The sequence below is a fragment of the Carassius gibelio genome, chromosome A9 (assembly GCF_023724105.1).
Source record: "Carassius gibelio isolate Cgi1373 ecotype wild population from Czech Republic chromosome A9, carGib1.2-hapl.c, whole genome shotgun sequence".
Taxonomy (NCBI): domain Eukaryota; kingdom Metazoa; phylum Chordata; class Actinopteri; order Cypriniformes; family Cyprinidae; genus Carassius; species Carassius gibelio.
The window spans coordinates 5,392,712-5,416,221 of record NC_068379.1 but is presented as its reverse complement, the minus strand read 5'-3'; the positions used below and the strand labels follow the sequence as shown (position 1 = coordinate 5,416,221).

The following is a 23,510-nucleotide window of genomic DNA, read 5'->3' as shown; positions in this document are numbered from 1 at the left end:
TTCTGAAACTTTATCAGCTTGTTTCACCAGTTTAACTGTTTTTACGTAACGAAGTCACAGTCATAAAGTTGGAATATTTGCTACAGATGTGTTTATATAAGATGTTTTTGGTATTAATGACTGTAAATAAACTGAAGGCTACTTTCATTATAATAACAGGTGTTTCATATAGACTAAATTTATGACAGTTGTCTGTCCATGCGTTATGTCGTCATTGTTTACATTTCATTTATTTATTTATTTATTTTAACATAAATGATCACTGTAACAAAACTGAAAACTTCATTATTTTTTGCAAAAGGTAACACAGCCAGCCATCAAGATTATTCAGTATAATGTTGGTTTCCTCATTTACATGTCCTTTTTTAATTATTATTATTATTATTATTTTTTTTTACATTATAACGAGAGCAAAAAGAAAACATTCCCTCAATGCACAACACTGTGTAGATCAAACTGAGATCTGCATAATTAGGATAGCTGGATGGTTAGATTAACAGGTTATCTGCCTCAAGACTTAACTGGCTTTTTATCTTTCAAACACTTCCTTTTAAACCTGTCTCAAACAAGACAGAAACATTCACTCATAACTTATTCGTACAGTTCACACGTCTTTGTTTTAGGCTAAATGCTTTTTTTTGTTACATTGTCACTTTTCTAATTTGAGAGAATTTTAAAAATTCTATTTCATTTATTTATTTTTTGCTTTTATCAGCTATAAAGATAACTCCTGCATTTACAGACTCGTACACGTGGTAAAGTCTATAATAAATGAGTGGTGTGTGTCAGTAAAGCAGAAGAGCTGGAGGTAAGCTGATATTAAATCATCTGAATCAGTCATGGTCTTTACTCACGTTCTGTTGTCATGGTCAAGCTGAATTCCCATCATGTCCGAGTCTTTGTCCTCTTGACCTTGGTGCCAAGGTGAGCCGAGCGTCATCGTGCCAAAGTATCCTCTCAGATGGCAGAGTTGGTTGAGCTCAGCGAGTTTTGTGGACGTTGACCCTCCCTCAATAATACGTTTCCAATACGTCATCTTTTGCGTAGACTTGTACTTGTACACAAACTCTCTCATCAAGGTTCAGGGATGGGCAAGTAACAAAATAATTATCATTATGTTAAAAATAAAATAAAAACTCTGTGACTTTTTTGTACTTTTCCTATTTTTGTAGTTTTCACCTCACATTATTATTAACATATGAAGAAAATTTTGATATTTTCATAGCTTTAATCCATATTTCATTCTTTTCAGAAGTTTAAATTAATATTTAAACTTAACATGTTTTTTTCTTTCAACCTATATTCTTATATTACTTATTTTCTTACTTTTCTTTTATATTTTACTTTCAAATGTCTATTTTTTTACTTATTTGCATATCTCCCTTTTACCATTTTATTTTGAAAGTTTTTATGATGAGAGACAAACATTAAGAGCACACAAGAGAAAGCAGGATCTGCTGAGGTAACGTTAAATGTTTAAAAGAATATGCTTAGATATAATAATAATGACTGTCTTAAAGGTGAATTGTGTAATTTTCTGCACAACTAGTGAAACCAAACTGCAGAAACACATTATGTTGTTTTCTTTTATATTTTATATATTAAAATGTAATTTATTCCTGCGTCACATGATCCTTCAGAAAGCATTCTAATATGCTGATTTGATGCTCAAGAAACATTATCAGTTGCAGAACATTATCAGAAAACACTTGTGCTTAATATTTTTGTGGACACTGTAATTAATTTTTTGATTAACTAACTTTTTGAGGTTCAAATGAATAGCATTTATTTGAAAGAGAAATCTTTTGTTACATTGGAAATGTCTTGATTAATTTAATGCATCCTTGATGAATGTAGTCTACACTTCCCAAAACGCTTCTTCTACATCACCTGCCATCGGTCGAAACTGAAATATACACGTTGGACCTCTGAAAAGAGCAGTGTTTTGGAAGTGTCTACTCTCTTTGCTGTGTCAACCCACTGATGGCGTAATTATAGTCAATTTAGCCAGATCTCGCTTGAAAATGCAGCAGCCGAGTCTGACAAAACAACACAAAATAAGCCCAAATGATTCCTCATACACATTTTATTAATCACTTTATGAGACACCAGTGAGTGGAAATGGCCATATTGGTTATATTCTTTATACATTACAGAAATAGTCCTCCCAAAAATGAAAATTACATTTCTTCTTGTGTCATTCCAGTCCTGAATGCTGTTATTTTTTTACATGAAATGCAAAAGGAGACATTTTGAAGAATTGCTGCCCTGTTCCATACAAAAACAATGAGTGGCCACGTCAACCTCCGAAAAGAATGAAACACATCATAACAGTAGACCATATGACTTCTGCACTGTTCCAAGTATTCTGAAGCCACACAGCAGCTTAAAAGCATAAGATGTTATTCATTGATGCCATGAGGCTGCATAAGTATTAAATCATTTAAAGTGCCCCTATTATGGGTAAAGAAAGGGTATTTCATTGTTTCATTGAAAACACTTTCATTGTCTTATAATATGGATTTATTATTTCCTTACTTGCTCAACGACTTACAAATTATTTTTTTAATGATTCATTTTTCCAAACCCCTTCTTTGGTCACACTAATCTGTGGTGATTGGTAGATTGGGCTCATTTCCATTGCATCATGCCTGTGATGCCTGACAAAGCAGTGTTTGTGAGCGCAGTGCTGCTTTGTGTACAGTGGTACCGGGGTTTCAAAAACGACACCTAATGGCAAAGAATAAATGTTCAATTTACAAAATGTTTCACTCATACCAGTGCGAAAAGACCAAAGCATGGGTGGGCAATATGCTAATGTTGACGTCAACATGAAGCGGCTTGGGATTAAAACGACTCATTTCAATGATTTAGAGTCCACTCTTTCTTTTGAGAGACAATAACTTTATACACGGTGCACTTTCAGATTTAAAACTTTGCCTGTGTTTTCATTCACTTAGAGCTGTGCTACACACGGCATGAAAGGTACTTTGAGTGAACTATCCCTATTAACTGGAACAGGAGACAGGAGAATAACAATGTATTTTGCTAATGACCTCCATCAGGTGGTCATGTGCTGATTTCTGGGAATGACTGACTTTCCAGTAAACTAGTATTTCCAGATATTTCTATTGCCCTTACACACTGCACGTTGGTCCTGGAAAATTGCCAGAGTGTTTTCTGTGTGAACGCAAACACGTCCCGGGATTGATTGTGTAGCGTGTTTCAGCTTTAATCCTGACGGGGCACACTCACTAACACACAGTCTCATGGGAAATCTCTGCAGACCCACATTACATCTGAAAAAACACCCTTGAAGTTCCTCAGGGCACAGAGCTGTTTTCAGATGTTTACTAATGTAAAGAAACACAGACCTCTGGGTCTAAACAAGTAAACATGGCACAAGTTCAGTGAATATGTCTGGGTGACTTGTTGGTCTGTCCCAGAAGTCAAAACTCCAGCCACATGTAGTAACACCCACTGTTCACTGGATGTGTGTATACTTTACAGGAAATGGAAATTAAAAAAATGGCCAAGACTGGAAACCGAGAAGCCTGCAAGATACTAGCCAAACAGCTCGTACAGCACAGAAAACAGAAGAACCGAACCTACGCCGTGAGCTCTAAAGTCACATCCATGTCCACGCAGACCAAGGTCATGAACTCTCAGATGAAGATGGCTGGAGCCATGTCTACCACAGCGAAGGTAAGATGCTCAAACCTCTGAATGCATGTGGACAACAACCAAGTTATTTATTCCTTTGCTGTCCACCCTCATCTCGGGTCTCTGCAACAGTCCCAGTGCTTCCCCTGCCCCCCGATGACGGCTCTGTGTTATTCACATGTATCCTGATGTGTTAAGGGAAGTGCTGGAAAAACAGAATCCCTCATGTAGCAAAGAGACTTCAAAAGAATCCTTAAACAGGGTTTAATTATCGTCGTTTAGCGGCTCTTTACTTTACTGCTATTATTGTGACCCAGTTTATATAATTTTCTCTCCACGTTTAGAAAGATCTCAGATATATTTGCATTCTTTATGTGCTGATTCACAATTTCCTCATTACTGTTCATTTTTTATATGACGCTTGAACATCATTTTAAATAGGAGACATATTGTTCCTTTATGGCACTTAGAGCAGCTGAGTAAATTGGTTTCTTTCTTTATTAGTTTTTTTTTTTCAATAAATGTGAATTATTAATGTATTGTTTATGGTGTTTTTTAAGCAAGCTTTCTTAAGGACTTAAGGAGATCTTACCAGAAAATGTTGGGGAATTTTTTAAATGTATATAATATGAAGTTTAGTTTAGTTTAGGAAAAATAAGAGAATTTAAGCCTGAGTTATTTATTTTTTAATTATTTTTTTTTTTAAGTTTTTGTCTCAACTGGTTTTGAAATTTATTTTATGTGTTAGTTAGATTTTGGTAGTGTTTTTGTGAATATATATATATTGATGTATCGATTTTAATTTCAGTTTTGATTATTTCAGTACAATAAACTATAATTATTATTATTTTAAGCTGAAAAATTAAAATTTATTTTATTAAAAAAAAAACTTTTATGGTTTTAGTTTTAGTTAATAACCCTTCTATAAAAATCTAGTTGAGATAAATTATTGATCATTAAAATATTGAAATATGTTCCAAACAATTTTATTGATTTAATTTAACTGGCATGAAATTAAGTCTGTACAACACTGCTTTTGCCCTTAGAATAGCCTCAGCTATGGGATTACAATCTCAACTTCCAGCTTTGTTCTTAAGCCTAATTGTTACACTTCAAATTTTATTGAATAAGAAGACATGCAAATACTCAGCATGCACTTCAAATGCACACACTTCATAAAGCACGTCTTATCTTAACCAGTTACTACAAGCATCACATAAAATGCCATTTCAGCCAATTCCTTCTCTTATCGTTCCTGTACTCCCACAAAAGATTCAGTTTGTCTGTATGCAATCCATATTGTATGAGGAAGGAAGCTATTCATATTTCCTCACCTGATTGTTAATGCATCGTGGGATTTGTAGTCAATCATGATGAAGGAAACTGTTGTAACAGATCTGAGATGGGTGATAATGAGGCTGTGTGTAAATAATTATTTCTGTCTGTCTAGAAACCCAGAGGGCCAGTAAAACACACTTCTCTCCATGCAACCTATTTTTATGTTCTGTGTCATCTACATACTGTACTCCCCCTTTGCACCAAATGGTGTGAATTTGAAATTTATGTTGAGCTGCATTAAATTTGTATTCGTCCGTGGTGGATTTTTGTCAGCGCTTCTAGACAGGACGAGATGGTTTGACCGTAGTTAAAACAGTTTCATATTTAATGTGCAGTTTAAAGGTAGATTGTACAAAGAAAAAAAAAACTGTAGTAGGCTAGATCAAATAATTCGTAATAATGGCGAAATATACTGTTCTGCATAACAATGCTGAATTAGGAGATTTAATGAATGAATTAATTTAAAATCAAATTATTAGTTATATCTAATATCTTTTGACAATTTGAAGCCAGCTTTTCATCCTTAGGAGCACTCGTTCAACTTATAAGGTTATATTAGATATCAACTTATGGAGGTTATTCTCTCAGATTTCACCATCTTCGACAACTTTCCGTCCTCAGTCAACGATACGCTGGATGAGATTTTTGATGAGTCGGGCGATGAGGAAGAATGCCAGGACATCATGAACCAGGTGCTGGATGAGATCAGCATAGAGATCTCAGGAAAGGTAAGACTCTTTCTTTCTGTCTGCGGCTGCGCTGTTCTAGCGACGGCCCGGCGGTGGCTCTCAGCAGATAGCTGGACTCTGGCTGTGTCTGTGATTACTGTAGGAGATGCAGAATCATCGCATCTGATTACAGCTCATGTTGTATTCCTTTGGGCCAAAATGTAATACTCATATTACTGTATTAAACAGGCTTATGCTGGTAGAGTTGCAGCACCAGGTGATCTGGAATCTGAAGTTTTACAACTCTAATGAAGGGCTTCGATTATTATTGTTTCCGCAGATGGTAAGAGCCCCCTCATCAGTAAAGATCCTCCCTGGCGCCCCACCAGCGAAGTCCAACGCGGCCACCATCTCAGACGCCGAGATCGAGAGACAGCTGAAGGCTCTGGGAATGGACTAAATCTCTTCACTCTATACACATGTGCCACCACCAAAGGACTAGTGGGAATAGGGAGTGTCCAAGAAATAAATAAATGAAGGAAATGATGTCATTAAACATACTCTTATTGGAGTATCGCAGGGAGTTGCTGGAGGAGAGTCGGTGGTCAGATAAAATGTTCTCTAAATATGCTGCACGTATTTTAGGGTATAAGGGGGAAGAATGTCATTAATGGAATTGCAATCTGTTTGTTTGAGCGGCATGATTGGGTTGTATATAACATCAACTCAACCAATAGTGTGAGCTTGGGGCGGGGCTATCTGTTTGGGCGACTGATCGCAAAATGTGAGGGTGGCAGGGGATTGAAAAGTCTAAGGCTGCATCCAAAATCACATACTTCCCTATTATATAGTATGTGTAAAGAGTAGTATGTCTGAATTAACAGCGTTCATAAAACAGCAGGTGAAAAGTCACCGGGGGACCTGCGACATTCGGGCGAGATTGTGAAGTGCACATCTGATGAACACTTAACTGTCCCGTGAGGACACAGGACAGGGTTTGTGAATAGTAGGGAAGAGACACAACTGACTCTGGTAGGGCAAATGGTGAATGTAGTACATCTGGATTACATTCATACTATTTAGCACATGCTTTTCGCAAAGTGATTACTTATTTAAGAAGAAGCACTGCATGTACCTGAGTATGTGGTTTTGGATGCAGCCATTATTTTTGCAGATCTGTTTAATTCTGCTAGTGTGCAGAAATTACACCCTTTACTTTTAACTTTAAAGGGTGCTATTACTGTGACAATGAATTTTCCTTTAAATCCTTAACATCTACAGAAACACTGGGAGATTCATGGGATGCCCATGTATTTTAAGGCTAGTCGTCTGAAACATGTCATGTTAGTCGAAGGATGCTAATTATGTGTATTTTGAATGTCTTTTTAGGTTATGTATTACTTAAGGAAGTATGTTACAGAAAACAGTTTTCCTTTGCAGTGAAATTTGGTAAAAACTCTTGCATACATACAGTACAAAAAATGATCTTGAATGAGAATCTTTGTTGATATGATAATGTGATGAAGTCTTGTCAACCTTGAAACAGTACAACCATTGAAACGCTTTAACTGCTTGGTGATCTTGGTAGATAAAACTAAACTAAACAAACTGTAGTTTCACAATGGTACAACTTGAATAATGTGCAACATACAGTACCATCATATCACGACGATGCCGTGAAAATAAATATAATAATAGTAATTTCTCAGGTTTAACAGAAATAATCAGTCCTGTGAGCTTCCCTCATCGGTTTACATTATTTACACATTTACACAGATTTACACATGCAGGTCTGCCATCTGGAGAGAATGAACAGCGTGAGGACTAGAGGTGATTTTAGTGATTAACGGTGAATGAAAAAAAAAAAATATATATATATATATGTGTGTGTGTGTGTGTGTGTGTGTGTGTGTGAACAGTTTATGGTTTGATTTGATTTTCTAATTAATAAATTGGTGTTTCAACCTGTTTCAGCATTTAACCGTACGGTTAGCTATGACCATTAAGAGGCCAACTGAAAATGAAGAGGGCTTGTACTGGTCTGTTAAACATTTAAGCTGTAGTCAAAATGTTACGAGCCTCTACAATTGTTCTAATGGCCTTTCAAAGCATCTCATATTTCATTAAATTAGACATTGTTATTCATAATCATACCGAAACGTGATTTTTAAACAAGGTCTTAATGAGTTTGTAGAGTGACCTTTCTTCAGTGATGTAGTGATTCATGTAGTGATTCATTTTAAAGTAGTTTAATGAGGTTCGGATGTGTGACTGCTGCAAGCATTTCTGTAGGACTGTAAAACCGTTCAACGGCAGAGTCTGCTGAAATACATAAGGACAAATACATAATTTTATTGTTTTTATGTATTATTGTATGTTTTTTTTAAAGAATGAAATCCTGCCAACATCATCCCAGAGTATACTGTATTTGTTTTATTATTAGATCAGATGGGGTGACAGTCAACAGCAGGAGAGGATGATCATCATATACAGTAGATCATCAGCCATGTCTCTCTGCTGAGAGCACTTGTGTGCAGGTGAGAGGCCGAGCTGCCTCGTTATAACACGGTGAGGAACAATGTAATACTGTAAAGAAAACCCAGCAGAGTCTGATGATTACACCGTCTGCAGTAAACCACACATTAAATGAACGCATGCCACATACACACATGATGCTTCATTCTCTCTATACAACGATGTTTGATTATATTTAATAATCTGAATCACAACACACTTACCATGTTACAATTCATGTGACGCATGTAATTCACATTATAATAAACAGATTGCAGCAGAGCCGCTAATGACATGCAGGATCTTATGATAATATGACAAATCAAGCATGGCTACAATTCTGTACTTTCTGTACAAATGACAATTGGTTGCTTCATACAAAACTTTTTTTTTTTTTTGCTAATATATTAAACTTTGATTGGAATTAATTTAAATATATTAATGATAAATACATTAAATACTTTTTTTAAAAAGTATCAATATTCTATTCTACACATGTTCTCTTTGGGTTTTAGAATCACAAACATTTCATTTGAGAGCAAATCATTTATAAAAATGTAAAAACATATTTATATAAAATATGTCTTTTTATAGCTCAAGTTTAAATTCCAGTAAAAGGGTTGTGTAAATCATCTGACTTATTAAAGCAAGGACAATAGAATAAAATAATGTGGACACTATAGGCACACCTAATAATCTATGAATGTCATTGCATTATAAAACTGTATTTAAACAAAACAAAAAAGAAAAGAAAAGAAAAGAAAGAGATCAGAAATTTGTTGGGTTTCATATGACAAAAGAGTGGGTGTACATTATTAAGAGAAATACTGAGAGACTATTATTTATAAAATGTTAATGTATCATATATTAATAAATTAGTCCACAACTGTGAATACTCTGATATGACACTTGTGTGAACTTGAGGAAAACTGAATTCAGACATCTACTAAAAACACCTAGAGACCTTTTCCAAATGCAAACATGTTTCATAATGTCACAGTTTGTTTGCATATGTCACTTGGTTTAAAATTGTATTTCCTTGATATAACATTCAGACATGTGTTTTTTTTTTGGTCACTCCATGTCCTCACTCTCACAATAAACCCACTCCCTGCCAAAGGTTGGTGGTGATGTTTTGCCTGTAGATAGTCACACATCAGCATCGCTGAGACCCCGGATCCTCAAGATCTACCGGCCGTGATCTCTTTGGCCATGAAGGAGCTGTGATGTAGGCTGGTTTTGACCCTCTTCTCCCTCTGCCTGCGGTTACAGAACCAAACGCGCACCACCTCCTTCTCCAGAAGGAGACCCTCCGCCATCCGCACCATCTCCTGAGATGATGGCTTACTCTTCTCCACAAAATTCCTTTCTAAGGCTTCCTTAGCCCCAAGACTGAGGGAGGGAATTAAGAACTAATTAGGTATTAATTAGATGGAGATGCTGATATAGTGGCTTATGTTTTTTAGTTCAGATCCTAATCTACCTGATGGTTGTTCTCCGTTTGCGTTTACGCTCTTGCATGCCCATCTTCTCATTTAAAAGAGCTGATGGGAATCACAAATTAGAGTTAGGTAATTCTACCATCTTGTGTTTTCATTAGAAACTCAGGTATGATAGTGGTAGGTAAATAAATAAAGAGCAATCTGACTCAGGAGTGTGTGGACTGACTCACCACCGACTTGCTCGGCCTCCTCCAGCCACTTTGCCAGGATGGATCTGAGCTTGCAGGCGTTTTTGAAGCTGAGCTGCAAGTTCTCGAAGCGGCAGATGGTGGTTTGGCTGAATTCAGAGCCGTGCACAGCCGCCAGCGCTTCACCAACATTGGTCTGTGTGTAACCTGTCAATCAAAGCTAAAGTAAGGAGAAGCTTTAACCCTTGTGAAAAAGCAGTGTTCTGAATTGTATTGAATGTGCACTTTTGATGTACCTAAAACATCTTAGAACATATTTTGTTAGCTGGGATATTAATTAAATAAAATGTTTATGTTTCGTAACACACATAAGTAACGATTCAAAAAAGTGCACTTTGTAATAACATTAAATTAAAAGTTTTACTTAAAAAAATGTTGATGTACTGCATGAAGTCTCATTTACATGTGCTGATTATTCTGGTCTAGAGTTGCCAATTTAGGCAGAGAAATGACCAAACAAACAATCTGTGCAGCTGAATGTAGATAATAGCTCAACAGTAAACCGTCAAGGAAATAACTAATATGAACTAATCAGCTAAGCTAAATAAACTTATGGTGCAGCAATGTTTTACTTAGGTATATAGGCTAAAACATGGTCTAACCTAATTTGATCCTCCTCAGTTTGAAGTCGTTCGCAAACTTCTCCAGTTCATGGATCTGAGGTGAGTCCATGTCGGGCGGCTCTTCCAGGTGCCGGCTTTTCCTGCGCAGCTCCTGCTGGATGTCTCCTAGAGTGGGTCCGTCTGTGAGCAGGGCCTGGGGCAGCGGCTGTAAGCCCCCGCCCAAACCGTGCTCTGGGAACTTATAGAGGCGTGGAGCCAGAGCTCCTGTGGGACGAATAACTGAAGGTTGAACAAAACTATAAAAGGATTACCAATTACTCAATTACCATTTCCACATATTCCAAATAATAATTAAATAAAAAAAACACCTATAATACTCCCAAATAAACTGCACTTTTTTCCATGTGTATGTATGCATGTGTGTGTGTGTGTGTGTGTGTATTTCTACCAGAAAGACTCGGGAGATAAAATGTACGAAGCATACATTTATTGACAGCTCAGCAAGCGCAATTATAAATTTCTTTGGTGGAAGGCCCCGTCCATGGTTCGTAATCCGAGGGTAGCGAATCTGCATTTCCTGCCTGAAGACGAAGGCAGGGGCGCAGCCGACCCCCCTGGAAGGTAAGGACAGGACCATCCTGGTGGTGGTGGGGAGGGTGGAGGTTGTTGTCGCTTCGGCATCTGCGAACTCAAACATGTGTAAGTACGATGTTTTATACAGGAGTATAAAGACGTGATTGGATAATGATGAAGGTAATTAGTGACGAAGTGATTGAGTCTTCCTGGCAGAACTTAGGCTAAAGCTTCCATATATATATATATATACAGTGGGGATCGAAAGTTTGGGCACCCCTTGCAGAATCTGTAAAAATATGAGTAATTTTCAAAAAATAAGAGAGATCATACTAAATGCATGTTATATTTTATTTAGTACTGTCCTGAGTAAGATATTGTGCATAAAAGATATTAACATTTAGGGCACAAGACAAAAAAATTGCTGAAATTATTAAAATAACCCACTCAAAAGTTTGGGAACCCTTGGTTCTTAATACTGTGTTCTGTTACCTGATGATCCTCGACTGTCTTTCTGTTTTGTGATGGTTGTGCATGAGTCCCTTGTTTGTTCTGAACAGTTAAACTGAGCAGCGTTCTTCAGAAAAATCTTTAAGGTCCTGCAGATTCTTCAGTTTTCCAGCATCTTTGCATATTTGAACCCTTTCCAGCAGTGACTTTATGATTTTGAGAAGCATCTTTTCAGACTGAGGACAACTGAGGGACTCAAACACAACTATTTAAAAAGATTCAAACATTCACTGATGCTCCAGAAGGAAACAAGATGCATTAAGAGCTGGGGGGTGAAAACTTTTGGAATTTGAAGATCAAGGTAAATTGTACTTAATTTGTGTACCGGGAAACATCCAAGTATCTTCTGTTGCTTACGAAGGGCAGAACTAAATGGAAAAAAAATATATTTCAATAATATAAGACAAATTTGGCCATCTTCATTGTGTTCAAAAGTTATATATATATATATATATATATATATATATATATATATATATATATATATATATATATATATATATATATATATATATATATATATAACTGTTATGTGAAATAGCTTATTCAAAATGCAATTTTGCAATATAGTCTTTACTGTTTTAAGAATAAATTGATCTGCATCTCCCTCTAGTGGCTGGATATATTCAGAGCAATATCACCTCTTCCTCACACACACTGTATTTATGTTTAAAATGGAAGTTGAATTCAGTGGCGAGAATTATATGATCCAAAAGGCAAATCAATGTAGCCTATTTCTTTTACATGTAGAATATTCATAATGCATAAACATTAATATGATTCTATTATAAAGTTATAATCCAATACAGGCAAATGTGAAATCAAAGGTTAAAGCTGCAGTAGGGAACTTTTGATGCTCTAGCGGTTAATAAACAGAACTGCTTGCGTCTTGCGGAAGAACATCGTAGCCGGAACTACTTCTCTCTGTTTATGTCTATGAAGAATCACAAAGGTACTGGGTTACTCCGCCGCGGTATCCCCGAAGCAATCTAAAATAGTCCGAATATAAACACTTATTATAGGTGCACCCTAGTGATTCAGGACAAGCTAAAAACACGGTTTGGAAAATGGATTCATGGTGTACTCGCTTATTATATACATTTTTTTTCTACATTTTGAACACAAACAAAGTTACGGACCGCAGCTCTGATTGGTTATTTTTTACCGGGAGCGACGGAGTTTCTGCAAATGGCAATAGGACACTGGGAGGAGCCAGAGGAGCTTGATTTTTTTCACAGATTATCTGTCTCATATTCTACTGTCAGGACATAATGACATGTTTAACAAATATGTAAAAAATATATTTTTACAAAAGTTCCCTACAGCACCTTTAATGCAAGGGTTAATTATTTGTATTGTTTTTTTATTATAATTATTATTTTATTCTGTATGCATCACTAAACCTAACGCTAGACACGCTTGTTATTTCCTGCCACAGACACTAGATGGAAGCACAAACATATTGAAACCACCAAGTAAACGCTCACATTTCTAGTAGTGCAAGTCAAGTGTGGCACAAACACGCACGCGCTGCTGTCATTGTAGTGGATCATCATTTTTCTCGGATTATACATTATTTATTCTGGCTGACTTTGAACTTGTACAATATGTACACTTGGCTGTTCTGTTTGCCAGATCTCAACAGGAGTGCACTGCACACACGTGCATGTGATGGGGCTGAAGGTTTGGATTTAAGCACAGGTTGTACCTTGCAGTGAGTTGGCACTGTTGACCATGCTGGCACGAGGCATGCTGCAGGTCTGCAGGATGCGGGTCTGAGAGATGCTGGCAGAGTGCATTTCCTGTGCTGGAGACAGAGATCATACATCACACACACACACAAACTAAATCCTGTATTTATGTGTGTGTTTATGATGTACAGTACATATGCACAGAAGAGTGTAACTTGCATAACTTGTGCATAACTTGGCGTACCTGCCATCATGCCGTAGATGGTCTGCTGGTTACTATAATGACATGGGGGCATTGAGTAGTACAGGCTGGCTGATGCATTGCCCAAAGCAGAAGCGGACAGGTGCATATGAGAGCATTTGGATGACTGGACCAGAGGGAGACCTATGGGGAATAAACCAGACACTAATATGTGTGATATATCCTAGACAGAGAGTCAGACAGCAATGCATGCAGAAATAATGCGATCAACCTTTGTTTTATCCAGAGTGCCAGCAGTTAAATCCTCAGATACACTAACAACCACATTATGATGAATAACTCTTCAAACTTCAGAAAGCTGTACACTCTGACATTCCCAGCCACTTTCCGCAGGTGTAAGCAGGACTGAGTTAACGGAGGGCATATGTGCATGAATAAAAATGCCAAAACATTTCATTTGAGAGTTTTGCATCTTCTGGCTCAGAGCCCGGGCTGAATTGCACAGTTCAATAATTATGCATAAGAACTATGATTTACTATGGCAAACAATGAGCGGAGATTTACTCAATTCACTGAGTTTCTGACAAGACTTTCACTTATGTTCTCTCGCGTGTGAGACAAAACCGGGACAAAATACGTACATGATAATTTATCCATCAACTTGTCAACGTAATAATATGTCTGCTTTGATAATTATCTTTGAAGAAGTAACAGCTGTGCAAATTGAGCTGATTAGCCACGTCTACATAATTTCCATTTATTTCAATAAATTAATGTTTGTCTTGCTCCTGATAGTGAGAGGTGTCACTAAAAACCATCTGATAAATTATACCCTACCTTTTAAAAGTTTAGGGTCAGTCAGAGTTATTCTTTTTTTAGAGTTTGAAAGAAATTAATAGTTTCACTCAGCAAAGACGCATTAAACTGAAATGTCAGGAAAAGACATTTATAATGTTTCTAAATAAGATTTCTATTTCAAACAAATGCTGTTCTTTGGAACATTCTGTTCTTTAAAGAATCCTGAAATCTACCAGTTTTCAGAAAGTATTAATCAGTTTTCAACACTGATGATAATTAATGTTTCTTGAGCATCAAATCATCATATCTGAATGATTTCTGAAGGATCATGTGACACTGAAGACTGGAGTAATGATGCTGAAAATTCAGAAAACAGTTATTTTAAATTTAGTATTTCCCAATATTATTATTATTCATTCATTTTTTTTAAAATAAAGGCAGCCTCTGTGAACAAAAGCTACTTTTAAAAAAAAACATTACACAATCTTGCCTGCTCCTCTAATTTGAATCGCAGTAAAATATGTTTTTCTGATATGAAAAGACATCGTTCATTGCATTAAACTTTTGATTTGGTGATATCTCTCCAAAAACATTTCCCCTGGGATAAAGAGATGTGATCTTTGGAAAGGTCACTTGCTCAGAGTGAGAGGCAGACAGATTGTGAGTGGTGACAGCAGTGAGGACTGGAGATAATATCAAATAATATGTGAACTCTAGGGTCATATAGACTAGGTCTAAAGAACATCCGCTCGTAGTCCAGTGTCTGTCTCTTTCATCACCTTGAGCTTGTTCTGTGTGTTTCATAAAAACCTGAAGGAAAGTATGCCCAATGGACAAATGCTATCATTTGCAGTGTTGAAAATGATCTATAAAAGTACAATTATAGACTTATATAGACTAAGACTATAGACAGCTTATTTCGGATGCAACTTCTTTCATATCTATGAGGTTTTTTTTTTTGTTTAGTTTTTTTGGAAATGTTTCATACAATAGTAATGTATTTAGTGATATAAAATTTGTTTTAAATAAACAAATGATTTTATTCAGCAAGGATTAATTAAAATGTTCAAAAGTCATTTATAATATATATATATATTTATATGTATATATATATATATATATATATATATATATTTATATGTATATATATATATATATATATATATATATATATATATATATATATATATATATAAAAACTTCAAACAAATACGTTTTCATTACAAAATACTGTAACTTTCAATAGATCAAAGATTAAATAAATCTTTTACAGCTTCCACAGACATTTTAAATGAACACATCTGATCAGCAAGGATGCATTAGATTGATCAAAATGATGTCAGCTTTCTATTTATGAATTAATGATGTCAACATTCTATTCATAAAAAATAAAAAAATAAAATAGTTTCCACAAAAATATTAAGCAATTTTTACTTTTTTTGAACTTAAGAAATCATGTGAAACTAAAGACTGGAGTAATAATGCTGAAAATCCAGCTTGGTATCAAAGAAATAAATTACTTTTTTTCAAATATATTACAATATAAAAAATATATGTTTTTTTAATTGTAATAAAATGTAACTGGTTTTACAGTATTTTGGGTGAAATAAATTGCGGTGGTGAGTATAAACATTTTACAGACCCCAAACTTTTGAACTGTAGTTTGTGTGCATTTAATAAAATGTTTAAATAAACCATTTTTAAATCCTTAATTATAGCATTTGATCGGTTGTACTAAGCTGGTTTTGTTTCAAATTAATTAAATATAAAAGTAAAAAAAAAAAATCTAACATTGAAATGTGACAGAGTCTAATGGGAAAACTGACAATTGTGTAAATAAATACCAGCAGAACTGTACCAGCCAAACACATGGATCAAATACTGCATTAGCATCATCGCTAAATGCCAGATGGATTTGCACCAAAATACTGCACAGTTTTGACACCAACAATAAAAGATAAGGGACACATTTCCTTGTCGTTTTAAACAGTTATTAAGATGATTTATTTAGATACCCTAACCCTACACAATTAGTTAGTTGCATTATATTGTTATCATTCAGCATGATGTTTTCCCTGCTCTCAGTTGTGAATGACTGTGTGATCATCAGATGTACCTGAAGGCATCATGTTGGCCGTGTGGGTGGTGATGGGCAGACAGTCTGCGGCTCCGCTGTGATGCATGAGCAGCGGCAGAGCGGCCGAGTCTCCGCTCAGAGTAGTGAAGCAGTCCGTGGTGCTGAAGGCCTGGCAGGTCATGACTCTAGATGTTCACTACTCAGCACACCTGTGTGACACCAGCAGGGCGTGTGCAGGTATTTATACTGAGCCCCCTCAGACCCCCTTCATCCATGATAATGAGCTCTCGCTGAGGCAAAGCTCTGGTAACTAGGGCAAAGAGGTGCAATCTGATACAGTCCATTTCCACTGTGTGTGGCTTCCAACAAACACCAGCGACAGCGCTGACAAACCACGGCTTATCTGATTTAAGATTAATTAGCTGTTTAAGAATGTGTTTACATCTACATTAGAGATGCATAGAGGGATTGAGTTCAACTGCATAAGTATGGAGTTATCACTGAATGTGTGACACAACAAAATCACACAAGTATTAAACCATAGTACAGTAATAAGGAATTCTGAGAAGCACATTAATATTTATGAATTGTATTATATTTATACATTTCTACCATGTCCATGTTTGTTATTCAACATCAAGGTTTTAAATTAAAACCACACATATATACTGTATGTTATAGCTAAAACATTGGTTTGGTATTTCTTTAAAATATTTTTTTATACACTTTAGAATTTTCTTGTGTTTCAAAATTGTTTAAAAGTTTAGATTTTACTGAAGGCCTATAATGTGCTAATGGGGCATGTTGTTAAAAAAGGTCAGTGTATGATGAATTAATATTTTAATCTTATTTTCTAGCCGCCATTGGTGGAATTGCATTATTATTATTATTATTATTATTATTATTATTATTATTATTGTTGTTGTTATTGTGCTTTTTTGTTAAGCCTCCATTTGTTCTTGTTCAAATACGAAACTACAAATACATTTTTAACAGAACAAATATTTAATGTATTTTCTCAGTTAATGCCATAAAAAGTGTATACAGAATAAAATAGAGCTGAAGCATTTTTTAATTAAATTAAATTTAAATAAAAGCATGTTTTAATGCTGATGAATTACAGAAGATCAAACTGCTATTAACTATTCACTTTTTATTTGTTTTACTATGATAAACATGAGTGAGCTATTTATGGGTTATGTTGTCCCAAAAGATCAATGCATAATCAATTAATATTTTAACTCATTTATTTTCTAGGGAGCAAGGGTGTAATAATAATAATAATAATAATAATAATAATTTTTGTTACGACTTCAACATACTATTTCTCACCATTATAATAACTAAAAAGCCTCCACTAATTATTTTAAAAGAAAGAAGAATTATGACAAATGTTTTTAAAAGCACAAATACTCCATGCAGTTTCTCAATTAACACGAGGTCATAAAAAGTATATCAAGAATAATTACAGAGGAGCTGAAACCTTTTAAATTTTAGATGAATTGCAGAATGTCAAACTGCTGATGAATTGCAGAATGTCACAGGCATTCAAACAATGTTTCATTTCGTTTGGAGAAACATGCTTTGGCTTGATCCCACACGAGTGTGAATGTTTACATGACTGGTGTGTTGCTGGCCATCTGGTCACTGGATAATTAGTTTGTGTTTTGTGTGTTCTGGCACATGCACTTGTTTGTTAAAATAATCTCCAAAAGCCCCAGTCTTGAGACAGAGATTTTGTGACTTATTTGTGATCATCTAAATCACTCTGCTTAGCTGAGCAGGTGCCCATCTGCAGGCTCAGGTACAGCACAATAGTTCACTTCAGCACAACATCCTGAGGCTTCCTGGTGCTGAATGACTAATTAATTTCCTGAAGACTATCTTCCTTTTGCATACTGAGGAGGATGTGGAGAATATTTCTCATTAGAGTTGTTAACTGTTGTACTGCAGCTTGTGACTTCAGGCATCTAACACACAATGGCTGATTATTAAATACTGCAGAATTGTAAATTAATGTTCCCGTTCTTCGTGATCCCATGTTTTAAACTTTAGTTAGTCACAAAAAGGGGGGGTGGCCTTGTTGCGCAGTGCAAAAAAACGAATGCGATTTTCATGCGCATCTCGTCAGTAAAAACGCTCCTGTGACTATAAATACATCTCCAGCACGTGCGTTCTAGCCCAATCACGTTTCCAGGAGGGCCGTGTGCGCTCAGCTGCTGTCGAATCACAACACAGGAACCGCTGGCACAATCATAACTCGTTACGTATTTCTGAAGGAGAGGCTTCATAGAACAAGGAAGACATCAGCCTGTTTTTATGACAGTGAAAACAGAGGTATACAGATAGGTGAATTGTGTGAAAAATATTGTGTTTTTACACGCGAAACATGAACACATGTTATATTGCACACTGTAAACACAATCAAAGCTTCGAAAAAGCACGTAAAATGGGACCTTTAAGGTCTTAATCATGGAGCAATGAAAATGCATCATTATATACCCATGTCAAGATTTACATAATGTAATCATTTGCGTGTTTAAACTTTAAACTAGTTCATCTCATGAGTCTTTCGGGTCGAGTCGTTCCTTAATCACGTGACAGCCCCATATGTTTTGTTTGTGTATGTTCTTTGACTCTCAAAACTGTGATTCCCATCAACTTACATTATAAGACTGATAGACTGCAATGGTTTGAGCTAAAAATCTCAGTTTGTGTTCTACTGAAGAAACAAAGTCACCTACATCTTGGATGCCCTGAGGGTAAGCAGATAAACATAACATTTTCTTTTTTTTTTCACTATCTCTTCAAGTCGGGAAGCAGGCACATGCAAAAGAATGAATGATTTAAAGCGGAAGAATCGAAAGATAGCATTAAAGTATATTTTTCTTATTCTAAATGTGATCAAAGTTGCTTAAATAGATGTGTTGGGGAATTTGGCTATTAACGTGTAACATTTTAACTATATACTGCTGAAATCAATGAAATGACTTGAAAAAATATTTGTTCATTTTGATGAATGCGATTCAGAGATCCGAGTCAGTAAATCCATCCAAACTTCCCATCAAGTGTGCATGAGTGCAAGCACGAGCAAATACGTTGAAGGATGCAGTTCACTTAATAGCAACCGGTGCCGCTAAAAACAAGGGTTTCTGAATTTTATTTTCATGTCTATGTAACTTGCAATTGCAACCAGTTCCAACCCAGTCAAAACTATACTTTTTATCCAATTAAATAATAAACTTTGCTAAAGTTCAAAGCATTTTTTTTTATTTAAATTTGGAATTATTTTTCCCATTTTAAATCTAAAGTTTTAGTCATTTTGTTATGTGGTTTATCATTTTTATTAGTTTAGATTTTTTTAAATATGCTTATATACTTATATAGTTTATGTTTTTTTTGTTTTGTTTTTTTTACTTTTATTTCAATACCCTATTAAGTTTAGTTGAGTAGTTTTAGTACATCAAATTTAACTAAAGGACAATGATAAATGTTGCCTTTGCAACTCGAAATGTTTTTCATTATATTCATTTTATATTTAGTTACTTATGATTAAATCTGCATTTTAAATGCTCTAATTACATGTCATTTGTTGTTTAAAACTCACATGACTGGCTGAAATACAGCTGTTGCCCCTTGAGTAAAATTACAAGTTTATAATATCATGTTCTGTGCCAGCCGAGTCTTTGAGAGGAACACTAACACATGCTTTCTCTAGATATTGTAGAAAGCCTGCTTACTGAAAACAAGCACAGTATTTTTCTAAGTGCCACAAATTTCACTTTTTTTGTAGAGATCAACCTATGAATAGCTTAAACTCTGCACTTATGCAGAAAAAAAAAATGTTTTAACAATGAATGAATGACATATTTAACTGTTCACTATTTGATGAAATAATTAATGGCTGAAATTATAAATGGAAGTATTAAATAATTGCATTACTAAGAAATGAGATTTAAAAAAGTATTATTATTAACAGTTAAACAGTCTGGTAAGTCCTGCAGTAATGCGACAGCACTTTCAAATCCTCAAGCCAAGAGATCAATGGAGGTGAATGCAACACATGTCCCAAGTGAGTTGGTGTCTGCTCTTAAAATAACCCCTTTTGTAGCTACGAGCTTCTGTTGTGATGGAGGGTGTAGCAGAGAGATAGACGAAGAGAAAGAGAGAGAGAGAGAGAGAGAGAGAATGAGGCAAGACCAGTAAAAGCAGGCTTCAAGCACAGGATTAGGGAGACCGTGAAGAAGACCCTTTCCCATCAGAATGAACAAAGGACATGTGATTTGAAGAAGTAAGACCATGTTCATTATGTCTCAAAGGTAAATCCCTGCACACTGAGTCCTCGTAGCCTGCCAGACTAACCAAGCACAACTTCACAAAGCCCCTAAACTTCATTAGTGGAGGGAGCATGAGCTGAGGACCAGTGTTCAGCGCCTGCACCTGTCCTGACCGGGTCCTCACCCCAGCCTGACATACACACACCTCAGCCAATGATCCAGCCCTGCAGTGGGAACATGAGCATCTCACACCTTCTCACAGGTATCACATCTGTCTAGCACAAGACACACTCGTACCGTACAGCTTCTTAATTCTGTGTGTGGAGAAACATCCTTATTCATTAGACTCACTGCTTCATGATTGGTTGGTCATGACCCCAAAATGGGTCACAGGTTTGTTGTGATAAAGCCATAGACAGCAGGAAAAATAATGCTCGATGCATGGGAGTTTGTTGTCTTATGGTCAGGCATTCATTTAAATGCAGCAGATAAATACATTAGACAGTGAAGACCTATTTTCTGCACTAATGACATCAACAAATAAATCCCTACGCACATAGGGTTTTCGTTGAATTAACAATTTGCTCAAATCTGGTTCACAAATCAAACGACTAATCTAAATGCCTGTACTGTATTTTCCATTTCAAATGAGCATAAATAAATAAGCATTATCAAAAGAGCAAATGTCAAATGTTCAAATGCAGACCATTCCTGCTTGAAACATTTTCTATGCATTGGGAAACAATTATAAATTCAGATCAGCCAGCACAGAACTCACGGTTAATAGGAAATTAAGGGAAGAGATGGGCCGTTATTAATTACATTGCTGAACAGTCATTACCCCTGGTTTTCACTCTCAGAGTGTGTGATGAGAAATCAGAATTTATAATTCAGAAGTGCTGGAAGAGCGTTGCTTACTAAGTTTCTCTTACCCTCTTTAGAAAGGAGCTTGCAACTTGTGCTTGTTTCATGCACATTAAGCATGTGACTTTGGCTGTGATGAATGTCATCTGTAAGTAAACAGGCCAGAGCTCAGGAGCAAAGTGTGTTGAGCAGCCTCAATTCCTTCATTCATTATGCAAACATAATCTATTGCCAAACCCAGTGTCCTGATTAATATCATGAGAACCTTATGTTTAAGTCCTGTAACATCTGCCGAGAGGGATCAGTCATTCAGACTTCAATACATAAACATGCAAAACCGAGGCAATAAAGGTAATTTCATCAGTATATTCAACATCAGCCCTTATTCTGAAAGGTTAAAGCAGAAATCCAGCTCGGTACACATGATTTTATCAGTTATTTAGCAAATCTGATTTCCACTTGTTTGCTCTATTATAATTCATGAATTGCATATTTAAAGATAGTGTATGGATTATATAAAAGCATTTTCATTTGATGTACTGTATAGCTCTACAGTAAAGGTACAAAAGCTGTCACTGGGACAGTACCTTTTCAAAAGGTGCACATCTGTACCTTATATTTTCCCCTAAAGGGTGCATAATGGTATTTGTACTTTTCCAAAAGGTACTGCCCCAGTGACACTTTTGTACCATTTGTGTAGAAATCATTAGCCTTTAAGACACTGTACAACATGGGCAGGTTTAGTGAAAATGTTTTTATTTAGTTTTATGTTTTTATAAATTATCTCCTATTTTTGCAGCACTTTACAGCTATGTGTTTTGCATGGTTCGGTATAATATCAAATAAAAAAGTACCTTTGTTTTGACTTGTAGGGCTTTTTAGTAAATCGAGCAAACGCTCAAGAATAAATCAAATTGCACAGAAGATAAACATACTGACTCACTGACTTGAGTGACTCTTTTTATTATTATTATTATTATTATTATTTTATACAAAATGGAAAAAAGTACCTACCTTTCAAGCAGAAACAGATGTTTTGCTCCCTGTATTTTTCCCGTGGACTAAAAAGCATCTAAATGCATCCATCAGTGCGACAGTGTCCTCTTCTCAACAAACTGAACTGTGCTAAACTCGCCACAGGCATTGCGTTTAACATTTCTCAAAAAAAAAACAAAAAAAAATACCAATCATTGAAATAAATGTGCTGTTTAAAGAGTTTTAGCGCAGCTCCACCTGTTTGAATCTTCTCTCTCAGCCTCACATCTTTCACCCGTGAACATCAGGTTGGGAAGTTTTAAATGTTTACTTATGCAGCTTCCAAATGCTTCATTCATACCTTCTCCATTTTCATCATGTGTCCAGTCTGTGCAGTTTACAGTGTTCGGCACTAAATGTTAACATTTGTGAGTCAACAGCAAGTCAATCTTGATATATTTATTAATTTTACTCAGCTTTTCTTGACAACTTCCTGTAAATATTTCACTTGCTATTGCATTTTCATAATGTGTGGGGAACATTTTGTATTTTTATGATAATGAGCAAAATCAGTAGATGAATGGTGACAAGGATGAAATTCACAGCAAAATCGATTACATCCACATCATCCACCGACGTAAGATGGAAACATTTAGAGACTGCAGGTAACTAAGCAACAGGCTGAGAGAGGAATGCTTGCTGCTGTGGACAGAAGACACACGCTCTGCAGATCATGCTGCTGTCTACCAAAGCACACTAGATAGTAACCTACAGTTTATAATTCTTAGGATTTCCTTTGTTTCTCTTTATGTAGTGGAAAATAGCATCTGTACAATTTAGGACATTTATTTCAAAATGTACAAGGTTTTACCAAATGTAAAATTTGAAAAGCCAGTCATCTACCCAGTTAGGGTAGATGACTTTCAAGAACAGACAGCAGGTAAAAGTGGTTCAGTCATAGTAATAAAGGCTTTTCCAGACAACGTCTACTAACCTCAAAAGGATACTTCGGCACAGAACAATGGCCTTTCATGTCCACCAGAAGATTCAGAGCACTCAACAACAGCCACAGAAAGGCCCAATGCATGACCTCAATTCACTGACACA

General features: G+C 35.8%; 1 protein-coding gene and 1 pseudogene across 1 annotated transcript; one reads left to right on the top strand and one right to left on the bottom strand.

The window, feature by feature from the left end:
* The first annotated feature begins 3,513 nt into the window (after positions 1–3,513).
* On the top strand, positions 3,514–6,129 carry LOC128019370 (charged multivesicular body protein 2b-like; annotated as a pseudogene).
* Positions 6,130–9,364: 3,235 nt separating this feature from the next.
* LOC128020307 (pituitary-specific positive transcription factor 1-like) lies at positions 9,365–16,488 on the bottom strand. Its single transcript, XM_052607143.1, has 7 exons — positions 16,327–16,488; positions 13,455–13,616; positions 13,228–13,326; positions 10,476–10,700; positions 9,856–10,020; positions 9,667–9,727; positions 9,365–9,575 (listed from the first exon to the last, which is right to left on the bottom strand). The coding sequence occupies exons 1-7, from the start codon at positions 16,466–16,468 to the stop codon at positions 9,365–9,367; spliced, it is 1,065 nt and encodes a 354-aa protein (XP_052463103.1). The 5' UTR covers positions 16,469–16,488.
* Between the last annotated feature and the right edge of the window lie 7,022 nt (positions 16,489–23,510).